The sequence below is a fragment of the Scyliorhinus canicula genome, chromosome 14 (genome assembly GCF_902713615.1).
Source record: "Scyliorhinus canicula chromosome 14, sScyCan1.1, whole genome shotgun sequence".
In the NCBI taxonomy this organism is placed as follows: domain Eukaryota; kingdom Metazoa; phylum Chordata; class Chondrichthyes; order Carcharhiniformes; family Scyliorhinidae; genus Scyliorhinus; species Scyliorhinus canicula.
Genome location: NC_052159.1, coordinates 117947341 through 117959897, shown reverse-complemented (window position 1 = coordinate 117959897; position 12557 = coordinate 117947341). Strand labels below are relative to the sequence as shown.

The window sequence follows — 12557 nt, the reverse complement described above, 5'->3', positions numbered from 1 at the left end:
GCCTTGAGAAGTGTTAATATATAAACATTGCATTTCATTCTTACCATCTACTGGGTCTCTATCAATCAAACCTTGTTTTACTGCAGCCCTGCAGTTTCCTCCTTCATTTTCCATTCTGTGGAGATGCCGGCGTTGGACTCGGGTGAGCACAGTAAGAAGTCTTACAACACCAGGTTAAAGTCCAACAGGTTTGTTTCAAACACTAGCTTTCGGAGCACTGCTCCTTCCTCAGGTGAATTAAGAGGTATGTCTCTTTTCCTGGGACTGGACTTCAAACATCCCAAACATTAATTTTCAGCAGGGAGCCACCCGGTGTGTGTTGCACCCCCTCTACATCTGTGCTGGATTCAGGCGACATACCTCTTCATTCACCTGAGGAAGGAGCAGTGCTCCGAAAGCTAGTGTTTGAAACAAACCTGTTGGACTAGTGTTGTAAGACTTCTTACCATTTTCCATTCAATCGCCTTGAGCCAAGGCACATTGACTGCACCCGGCATAGACCTTCAAAACCAGTGCCCCGAGGCAGTTGGGGTATAACTGAAGTCCAAATGGGTCTCAAGATTTGGAAGGAGATTTAACACAAAGCGTATTTATCTTTTACGGTAGAATCGATGCAAAGCTTAAAATTTAGATACCCTGACTTTCGGTGGCGCGTCCGAGCGGAGCGGTCGCGCTGGAGGCGGGCTCCCGCCGGTCGTCGGCATTTTACCAGTTTTCCGGGGGTTTCTCTGTGGTTTCGCCGGTCACAAATTCTTTCGCCGTTGGGGCCTGAGGGACAGGCGCCGGGTCGGGCAGGGTTGGAGCCGGTGGTGACCCCCGTGACCGGAGGAGCAGGCAGTGGGGGAGGAGCATGGCCTGAGGAGAGGCCTGAATCCAGCACCAATTTAGAGGGGGTGTAGCACACACCGGGTGGCTCCCCACTGAAAATTAATGTTTGGGATGTTTGAAGTCCGGTCCCAGGAAAAGAGATATTTTGAACTTTGATTTTTGAAAATTTTATTTTTTTAAAAAAAGTTTTTTAAAATTATTATAAAAAATTGTAATTTAATTTTTCGTTTTAAAAAATTTATTTGATTGTTTGATTATTTTACTATTTATCTCAATATTGAAGAAAGAAGGAAAAAAATATTACGTGGTTAAGGGATGGCAAAAACAGCTGTGAAGAAGGGAGGAAACGCGGGTTCGCCGTCAAAGGACAGGACCAGTAAAAGCGCTAACAAGTTGGCGGATGCCGGATCGCGTGGTGGGGCCGTACTACTTACAGAGGAAAGGATGACTGAGGTGATGGCTGTGGAGCTGGAGAAGCAGTTTGCTAGGCACATGGAGGCACATGAGGAAGGAGATGGCAGTCGCACTGAGATCATTGGTGTAGGGGGCAGTCGCCCCAGTGAGGGTGGATGTGGCAAAGACATCGGCCGAGGTGAGAGAACAGGGTGAAAAGGTGAAGGAAGTGGAGGAGGCCATGTCGCAGCACAGCAACCAGCTCACCTCGATGGGAGACAAACTATAGAGGGTGGTGGCGGTCAACAGAGGACTCCAAGCAAAGCTCGAGGACTTGAGGAACCGGTCGAGGCAGCAAAACCTGAGAATTGTGGGCTTGCCCAAAGGGACAGAGGGCTCAAGGCCAACAGAATACTTTGCAAAGATATTGGCGGAGTTGATGGGGGAGAGTTAAGAACCCTCCCGGTATGAACTGGACCGAGCTCATCGGTCGTTAAGGCCGAAATCCAAAGTAAATGAGCCGCCAAGGGCAGTAATTATCTGCTTCCATAAATACCACATGAAGGAGAAGGTATTAAGCTGGGTGAAGCAGAAGCGGGAGGTGCAGTGGGATGGTGCTAGAGTTCGGATTTACCAGGACTTGACGGTGGAGTTGGCAAAGAAACGAGCTGCGTTCAGCCGAGTGGAGGCGGCACTGTCCAACAAGGGAAAGCGATTTGGTATGGTATACCCGGCAAAGCTGAGGGTGACGTACAATGCCAAAGGTTTTTATTTTGAAATGGTGGAGGAGGCCGAGGCGTTCATGAAGGCAGAAGGCTTGGGACAGAAGTGAGGCGTGGAGCTGCAAGAGAGATCGTGGACTGTGATTGGGGAGCTGGAAAATGTATAAATGCTGTAACGTTCTTTTCACTGACCTGTATTGTAATTTACTTGACTTCACATTGTCATAGAGCTTAAGTTTTTGTTTGGTTTGATTGGCATTTTTGCTCCTTTTTTGTTGCAACGGTGATATGTTATTTCATTGAATTGCATGGGTTAGATTGTTTTTCTTCTGGGACTGGGTGGGAGGGGACAGTATGCCTTTTTGGGGGCAGAGGGGGACTAGCTAACTAAAGTCGGCTAGTGAACGGAGGTGTGGTGAGAGGAGGGCTGTGCAAATTGGAGCCTGGTTAGTACGTATCGATGGACCTACGAGGCGAGCAAGTGGGGGGGGGGGGGGGGGGGGGGGAGAGATCGATACTGGGTGAGATTTTTTTCAAGGGGAAGTGCGGGGGGGGGGGGGGGGGGGAGGGAATTCTGGTAGTGGGGAGGGTGCTCGATGTTAATAATGGAAAGGGACGGGTCAGGCTTATGGGGCAAGGCCCGGTGGTATGATGATGGTGGATAAGAATGGGGGGGGGGGTGGGGGGGGGGGTGGTGAGAGACCCCCAGTAAGGATAGCCATGTGGAACGGGCTGGGAGGCCCAGTCAAGAGGTCAAAGGTGCCTTCTTAAAAGTTTGAAAGCCGATGTAGGAGACTCACCTCACCTAAGGGTGAAGGACCAAGTGAGACTTAAAAAGGGCTGGGTTAGTCAGGTGTTTCACTCTGGATTTGACGGAAGAGCTCGAGGAGTAGTGGTAATGGTCTGCAAAAGGGTGCGGTTCCTGATGGAGAAGGTGGTTGCAGATCAGGGGTTAGGTATGTGATTGTGACAGATAGTAATATGGTTTGAAGTACTTGAACCACCAGTTAGATTGGTTATGTTTCTCATTCTGGTTTGCCCTTGTCCCACGTGTTCACTCATCTTGTACATTTTGTATGATGCTTATCGGAACATGATCAAGATTATCCAGATATAAATCGGCAAAGGCCATTGAATATTCAGTTTTATCCATCAAATTCCAGATTGTTCTTTTGCAATCAAAATAATAAGTTGCAACAATTATACCCAGAAAGCACCAACAGAAAAACTACCCAAACAAGTTGCTGTGATGCAATATAGTGGATGTGACAAATCAAATCTTATGAAATTAATGTTTCAAATACATAATTGCATTCTATTTTCCACTGTTGAACTGAGTTTCCAAGGGCAGAGGCACCTGTGGTAAACATATTATTTTCTGTATACACGTGTATTTTTCGAAACACTTGAACACCTACGAGTACTCAAGTATACACTAATAACACATAATCCTCGCTAGCAATGGAGTGTTCGTTAGGCATCATAGGATGTAGCTAACTGACTTGGACACATTCCTTATAAGGGCTGATTCGTATGGATCTACACAAGAATGGCCCGGTCAGCAAGTATTCTGAGGAATGCTCACTGTGGTACAAAGTCATCAACAAGGTTAAGATAAGAGAATCTCAGCTATGAGGCATCAAGACCCAAGAACAATTGATAATGGGGTCTGGTAAACATCATGAGCTTATCACACAGTCTGCTTAATAATGAATGTCATTGGATTTAACAAACCAATGTATGTAATCTATAATCATTATGATTGGATTGTGTCCAGCCAAGGTGGGCTGACTATTTGAAATTGTATAAATAATGATGATTCCTTTTATTCAGTGGCTATCTGGATTGCCCAGTGACCTGCTCCAAGTTAGTGTACTACAATAAACTAATGACGATTGGAGCAGACCCGAGTGTCGAGTGATTCTTTTGGACCCATTCCCGCTCACACCATTAACATTATTACAGGTGCAGTGTCACAAAAAAAAAAATCCAGCAAGCTCGAGATTGGCTGCCTGCCACCTTTCGGGTTGGACGATTCGGATCAGGTTGGGTCAAATCTAGGTTGCTCAGACCATGGAGAAAAACTAGGTATGCAACAATGTGTGTCAGCTCGCTAATGCAGCATCTAGCCCATCAGCCAGTAAGTTACATTATTTACCTACTAATAATAAAAACATGCATGGCAGCTCAAAAAAAATGTCCAGTTTTCAGACATTGCCACTTTTGAGACACTGCACATGTACGGCTTTTTCTTTTTGCAATTTTAGCTTTCTTATCTTTTGCACAATATAAAACTACACTTGTTGATATTTTTCTCTGTACTGTACCTGGTTCAAATTTTGCCCTAGTTTAAAACACACAAAAAAGAATTTCTCTCATTCAGGGTTGACCTTATAGTTTACAATGAAAACTGTCACATTTCCCTTTTTAATCAAAGTAAAAGAACAGGTAGCCTAAAGTTGTTTGTTTTCCAGTATTCAATATAAAACTGAATCTAAGCCCCGAAAGACAGGTGATATGTTATGTTGCAATGTCACACTCTTCATTAAAAAATCAAGTAAATAATGGAAAAGAGTGTCCATCTGGGTGAAATATTTCTTCTCAATTCTGTAGTTCCTCAATAAAATACTTCCGAAAAGGAATCAATCTAATGTGAAAAAGGGGACACATTTCTAATATGAAGTTCAGAGTGTTTTGCAGGTGAAATCTAAAACCAATTTTACAGGATTTTAGTATTATCAATTTATTTTTTCATGAATGTTCCTTGCATACTGCAGTGGAAAACACAACTATTGTACAAGGCAAATTTTGAGACTTACAGCAGAGATATTATGGAAAGTCACATAAAAACATTTGATCAAAGTATAAGATGTACATAAGATCAAAGAAATACAATACTGAATTGTAATTGGGAAACATGTCTTTTGATCGATTGCTAAGCATACCTAACATTGAGCCATAGACTCCACTGGATCATTTGGTTACCCCCCCCTAATATAATATCCTGCAGTACACAAATTAGAGCCCATTATCTACATACAGATGCCGCGATTTGAGACATATTAATTGCTCGAGACCTGCAGTTGAAGCATACACATATAACTGACTAATGGAAAATTAAAATCATTACACAGCAAGCCTTAGCACTGCTACAGTGCTAAGAAGAAACAGGTTTATCTATACATATTTAGTAATTAGATTATATATTACAGTGTTTACTGCTCAAACTACATGTGATTATACCATGCTAGCATGTTAGGCATTCATCAAAATGTTGGCATCATTTTCTGTTGATGAGAACAGATCTTTTGCTCGAAGGTACACACTCCAAAAACACGACCCATTCAAAATAATTCAGCATAGAGTATTGACATCACAGGAAATGGTGATAAAAACAGTTTACATTGGTTCAGTACGGTTAATTATATATGCCTATGGCACCAATTTCTAACCCTACCCATTTATGCCAGTGTTGTAAGTTTGTCTATTACATCGTCGATTAGGTTTACTATTAGTTTTATATCATCTTTGTCACTCATTCGATGCTCACCATTTTTACGAAGAATAATGTCAACATCTTTAGAAATAACAATTTCCGCCACCTTCAGTGAGATCTGCCAAGGAATATGCTCATCCTTCAAACCATGAATGAGCCTCACAGGGCAGCTTATTGGAATGGTACTATGCAACACACAGTAATTTTCAGCATCCTTAATAAAGGTGTAAGGGATCTTGTGAAATCCTGCATCCTTGTGGCTGTTTGGAATATACCATTCGCCTTTTGTTTCGATTTCTTTCTGTACCTACGAGAAACAAGCAATTTAGAAACTGTTGTAAAATGCCATAACTGATTATCACAATAGATTGTCATCAGTCATGATTCTCATTATTTCCTAATTGTCTCTGTCACCTACAATCCATCAATTTCTATCTAGCCATTTATATGTAACTACCTATACCTGGACTACTTCAACAGCTATAGGACAGGAAATCCTCATTATTTGCTGATTAGAATTAACTCGCCAAGACTGTTCTGCATTTAATGAATTAGCCCTTTATATGGAAATTTTAGTTAGCAAGAATCCAAAGCAAAGTATTTAATGCACACAAGCATCCATTTTTTGTCCATCAGGTTTTGCTAGTTTCTGGGTTAGCACATATGAATTAGTAGAGACATTTGAGATCCCTTTCTGTCCCATGTTGAACACAAGTTAACTAGATACAATCTCTGATTCATTCTAATTGCACAGGATCATTTTTTTTTCACAATACTGCATTCCCCAGGGTCACCCTCATATCTAATGGGCTAATTCGAAGCACATCTTTTTAAAGCCCTACTCCCTTCTATGCATTATTGATCTCCCTCAACAAACTTGAAAATGAAATGAAAATCGCTTAATGAAAATGAAATGAAAAATGAAAATTGCTTATTGTAACAAGTAGGCAGCATGGTAGCATTGTGGATAGCACAATGGCTTCACAGCTCCAGGGTCCCAGGTTCGATTCCGGCTTGGGTCACTGTCTGTGCGGAGTCTGCACATCCTCCACATGTGTGCGTGGGTTTCCTCCGGGTGCTCCGGTTTCCTCCCACAGTCCAAAGATGTGGTTAGGTGGATTGGCCATGATAAATTGCCCTTAGTGTCCAAAATTGCCCTTAGTGTTGGGTGGGGTTACTGGGTTATTGGGATAGGGTGCTCTTTCCAAGAGCTGGTGCAGACTCGATGGGCCGAATGGCCTCCTTCTGCACTCTAAATCCTATGATAATAGGCTTCAAATGAGGTTACTGTGAAAAGCCCCTACTTCTTTCAAGACAGAGATAGACAGGTTCATGATCAATAAGGGGATATGGGATTATGGGGAGAAGGCAGGAGAATGGGGTTGAGAAAATAATCAGCCATGATTGAATGGCAGAGCAGACTTTAGGGGCCAAGTGGCCTAATTCTGCTCCTATGTCTTATTGTCTTACATTAGCCTTCTCCCTCCTGGTACCTCCTCTGGCTCAGTCTAAGACAGCATGAGAAATTGTCATTCATCATCTTCTAGTTTGATTGGAACTGACTGAAGAGACACAAGGTTTTTGGTAGTCATTTCACGTGGGCAATTTATTTAAACAGGAGATACCAATCCTTTGCAATTTTTTCTCAATAATACCCAAGGTTGCTCCAGCAAAGTGGTTTACACTGTTGCTGCACAGCACCAGGGACCCGGGTTTGATTCCCGCTTGAGTCACTGTGTGTGGAGTCTGCACGTTCTCCCAGTGTCTGTGTGGGTTTCCTCCGGGTGCTCCATTTCCTCCCACAAGTCTCAAAAGACGTGCTTGTTAGGTAAATTGGACATTCTGAATTCTCCCGCAGTATACCTAAACAGGCGCCAGGTTGTGGCGACTCGGGGATTTTCACAGTAACTCCATTGTAACTTCATGTAATCATACCTGCGACACTAATAAAGATTATTATCTAATGGGTTAATTTTAAGCACATCTTTTCAGAGTTTACATTCCCTTCTGTACACTGACGCTCATCTGAAGTGATGAAAGGTCACTGACCTGAAACATTAACATCTCTTCCTCTCTCCACAGATGCTGCCTGACCCGAGTATTTCCAGCACCTTCTGTTTCTAGTTCAGATATTAATCCTCTTTCTGCTTTTAGTGCAATTATATGTTGTGTTTCACTGCTTTAGGATGCACTGCATAACTATATATCTAAATGGTCTCATGATCTTTGTGAATATACAATAGAGTTTTTAAAGTATAAAGTTTAATTAATGAACATTCATTTCGGTCTTTCATTTGATTTTTCAAAAAAATCCAATATTTCTTAACAGTGAGTGCCAACAATAACTCATGACGTTCTGGGAGAAATTCTTGAACTGCCCAGTGGAAAGGAATTTGAAATTCACTCCAATGATATCTTTAGCATTTTTGATCTGTTTACTTCAATTGAACATTATGTTGTGGCTCTATCTAAAAGAGCGCATATTAAACAGGCTGATGTGTCGCAGACACACTACCAGTTGAAGGAGGGTGCCAGTTTTAGGCATTATAAACATTACACACTTCCTTAAAAAAGAAAGACTTCTTTCTTTGAAAAAAAGTGTAAAGATGGTGAATCAATTCTGAAGATTAAATCATTTGTTTCTTGAAAATGAGAAAACATAGAAAATGGAATTAGATGCTTGCAAATTGTAACGGATGTCTCGCCAGTAGGATTACATTAGCAGTTAGCCCGAGCAGCAGTTCATATTTTGAATGAATAATTGTATAGATACAGTAGGTTATGGGTTATTTAGGCTTAATCATTTTGAAAAACCAACAGTTCAGTTGGATAAAGTGGGGTGGTGTGGAAAGAAGAGAAAGGGCAAAGATAAATCTTTAAGCTTAAAGCATTTTAGTTTGCAGATTTCACAAATGGGATGAGAATGCAGTGCACTTACCTCCAAAGGAAGCTGTTTGAAAGCATTTACCAAATAATCAGCCCCTGTAGATATGCCAACAACCGCAGCTATCCGATCTGGGCGTGCTACTGCAGCTAGGAGCATCAGCCACCCACCCATGCTGGAACCCACGATAACCTTACAAAGAAAGAAAAATACATTTACTATTCAGAATGAATGGGATATATTGACACTCTCCTCCCTACTATCCAATTAAAAGACAGCATTTTGGGAAAGAATGAAAAGAGCCGCTTAAGGGGATGCAATAATAATAAAACATGTCTATTTAGAAGTCTGGTTTTAGGTTCCAATAGGACGGTCAATTGCTGACGAGGAACAATTTTCATGAAGTTGTATTGCAGAATTCCACTGAAGGTGTGAAGTGTGCTAGCTGAGGGGCAATGACATGTTTCAGGATGATTCCAAGAACGAGTGAGAGATTCAAGAGGTTCTGGAATGTAGCACTGGAAGTCGCGGTGGAGAGGAGGTGGTAACGTCCTGTTACCACAAGCCAGGAGGCCACAAAGTCAAATAATGTGGCAGAAGTGGGAGGAGATCATTAAGAGATGACAGTGGGAGCCCTATCCCCTGGTTCCGTTCCAATGTTGGAGAATTTTTTTTTGTTATAAATTAGAGTACCCAATTATTAATTTTTTCCAATTAAGGGGCAATTTAGCGTGGGTAATCCACCTACCTTGCACATCTTTGGGTTGTGGGGGTGAAACCCACGCAGACACAGGGAGAATGTGCAAACTCCACACGGACAGTGACCCAGGGCCGGGATTCGAGCCCAGGTCCTCAGCACCGTAGGCTGCGTGCTGCTGTGTTGCAGAAAATTTGAATATTTGTCACAAATGGTTCAGGGGGAATCCCATCTCAAACTAACTTCTCAATAAATGTATCAGCAACAGCATTGCAATCTTAACATACTTCTTCTACAACTTAAGTACACAGCAACATTCACACATTCAAATTTATTCCATCTCAGGGGCCTCACGGTAGCATGGTGGTTAGCATCAATGCATCACAGCTCCAGGGTCCCAGGTTCGATTCCCGGCTGGGTCACTGTCTGTGTGGAGTCTGCACGTCCTCCCCGTGTGTGCGTGGGTTTCCTCCGGGTGCTCCGGTTTCCTCCCACAGTCCAAAGATGTGCGGGTTAGGTGGATTGGCCATGCTAAATTGCCCGTAGTGTAAGGTTAATGGGGGGATTGTTGGGTTACGGGTATACGGGTTACGTGGGTTTAAGTAGGGTGATCATTGCTCGGCACAACATCGAGGGCCGAAGGGCCTGTTCTGTGCTGTACTGTTCTATGTTCTATGTTCTTTCTCGGGTTTTACTCATATTTCAGATGCATCTCAAGGCTCTTCAACGATGCAAGATATCACAGACAATGCACATACCTGCCAATACCTGTTAACAATCAACACTCTCCCTCTTCCAGGATATGATAGTTCATTACAGGCAGCAGCAGGTCCTGACCCAAGGAGAATGGCCACAGGCATCTTACTTAAAGGCATGTGGCCACTCACACTTCCTCACAACCTTTCCTGATTCCTAAATCGCAGATCTATCCTCACTCACAAGCTCCATATGACCTCATTATAGATATCCTTCTACAGCGTCAGACTTAGAAAAGTCTAACATCACATCACCTGACACAAAGGCCACCTGAAGCCCCTTTACATATCAGTGTTCATTATTGGGTATATAACATAAATGAGACAACTAATTGGAATGTTTCTTAACCGATTACTTAATGGTCTCCCCTTCCTCGGAGAAGAAAAAATTATTAGGTGAAAACAAAATTACAAGAAACTCAAAAACACATATGCAATTTGACATCCTTCTTTAACAATATCCAAAAGTTTCTGTGAGCTAGCCCCTCTTTTATTAAAACAGTCTGACAATTGATAGCTACTGTCAACCCATTTAACTTTTGCTACTTCCCCTCTGTCCAACATCTGCTTCAAACTTGCGATGTCTATGCTTAACCTTTTTTCACTGACACTTTTTGTAGAGTGCACATTTTCCCACAGAGATTTACTGTTAATGTGACATTCAATAGGTATATTACCAAATCCCCAAATTTCTGTCAATATCTGGAGATTTATAAAAGGCCATATCCACCGTCTCTACAAGACTTAAAGTCTCAGCAGCCAAAGTGCTTTTGATCACTCTCCTTATTTTCTTCGTTTCCCACACAAGAGGGCAACATTTACTATTGTTTCCCAAAAGGAAAATTATAAAACCTCCTGCGCTTGAAACCCCATCACATAAATTTGCATGGGACGCATCACTATAAACTATGTGTTTCAAGTGCACATAAACTATGTGTTTAACTAAAACCGGGAACCTCAAAACACACTCCTGCATTTTTAGTTTGGTCAACGCTTTATTTGCTCTTATTACGTCTTCCACTTTGGAATCATTCATTTCTGTACTCAACTCTAAGACATCAAAACTACCTCCGGTCTACCAATTCAGTTGCCCAATTCAACTTCACAGTTGCTCTTTTTCCATCTTTGAAACCATTGCGTCTTTTTGTGAAACCCGGCCACGACTAATTTCTATTGGGCTGATGCTTTCCAAATAAGATTGCTGACGTAAAATTGCCCCTAACTTAGTCTGTCCGATTTCCAGTCCAATATATTTAAATGCACCGGAAGCCTGACTTCCAACCCTGAATTCTTTCCTCAAACCAGAGATTGTTTTCATTGGAAAGACGGAGGTTGAGGGGAGACCTGATTGAGGTCTACAAAATTATGAGAGGTGTGGACAGGGTGGATAGCAACAAGCTTTTTCCAAGAGTGGGGGTGTCAATTACAAGGGGTCACGATTGCAAGGTGAGAGGGGGAAAGTTTAAGGGAGATGTGCGTGGAAAGGTTTTTACGCAGAGGGTGGTGGGTGCCTGGAATGCTTTGCCAGGTAGAGGCGGGTACGATAGCATCATTTAAGATGCATCTGGACAGATATATGAACGGGTGGGGAACAGAGAGAAGTAGACCTTGGAAAATAGGCAACATGTTTCGATAAAGGATCTGGATCGGCGCAGGCTGGGAGGGCCGAAGGGCCTGTTCCTGTGCTGTAATTTTCTTTGTTTATTACAATAGCATCGAAATAACTAGTCCCACCCAACAAAAAAAATCATCGACATGCATCATAAAGATGCCAGAAAAATTTCCTTTATAGTGCCAGTAAAACATTGCCAGCTCTGCTTTCAACTGGCAACAGCCTAACTTTAACAATAAAGCAATAAAGCAGAATATGGAAGATACACTACTAACAGGATGGCGAAAATGTATGGCTACAAACAGTTTCCAAGACAAAAGAAGGAGATCGGGATCTGGAAATTATGAAGACAGAAACCCAGTTAGAACCTACAATAGGAAGGTGAACCCCAGAACCCTGGGGTATGATATATTGATGTTTTCGATGCGACTCTCAATACCATTATGCTTTCAACTGTCCAACATGTTATAATAGAGTATTTGAAGCGATACACGACACGGAAGAGTCAGAAGAGGAAAAGGATAGTGACTAGAAAGAAGGCATTGTCCTATTAACAAGCAGCTTTACTGAGCTGCTGGTGTTTAATGAGGGTGTTGGTTGCAGAATCCTTCAATTGTGCTGTATTGGACAGTGGCTGCACATCTACTGTGTGTGGAATTGACTGGTTAAAATGTTACCTGGACTCCTTGAATGCTGAAAATTGTAACAAGGTTAAGGAATTTGAAAGTTCCACAAGTTTCAGGTCTGGGGATGATAATACTCTGAAGTCGCTGAAAAGAATGGTGATCCCTTGCAATATTGCCGAGTGAATCATTTCATTAGCACGAATGTTGTATCAAGTGAGATACATTTGCTTCTGAGCAGACCGTCAATGAAGAAAGCACACATGAAACTGGATATGGAACAGGATAAGGCAACAGTTTTTGGAGAAACAGTGGACTTACAATTTACATAGTCAGGACACTATTGTATTCCATTACTGACAAATAATATTTCAAGTACAGTTGTTAAGGATGTGTTAAAATGGCAGTTGAAGGCAGCATGGTGGCGCAGTGGGTTAGCACTGGGGCCTCATGGCGCTGAGATCCCAGGTTCGATCCCGGCTCTGGGTCACTGTCCGTGTGGAGTTTGCACATTCTCCCAGTGTTTGCGTGGGTTTCGCCCCCACAA

At 42.3% G+C, this 12557-nt stretch overlaps 1 protein-coding gene across 2 annotated transcripts in view; it reads right to left on the bottom strand.

Annotated features, from left to right (window-relative positions):
* Window positions 1-4666: 4666 nt before the first annotated feature.
* Window positions 4667-12557, bottom strand: part of abhd10a (abhydrolase domain containing 10, depalmitoylase a) — a 43799-nt gene continuing 35908 nt past the window's right edge. For both annotated transcript variants that reach the window (XM_038818859.1, XM_038818860.1), the window contains 2 exons: window positions 8378-8515; window positions 4667-5746 (listed from right to left, as the gene is read on the bottom strand). In XM_038818859.1, the coding sequence (XP_038674787.1) occupies window positions 5405-5746; window positions 8378-8515 (480 nt within the window). In that variant the 3' untranslated portion in view covers window positions 4667-5404. The remainder of the gene's footprint in view (window positions 5747-8377; window positions 8516-12557) is intronic.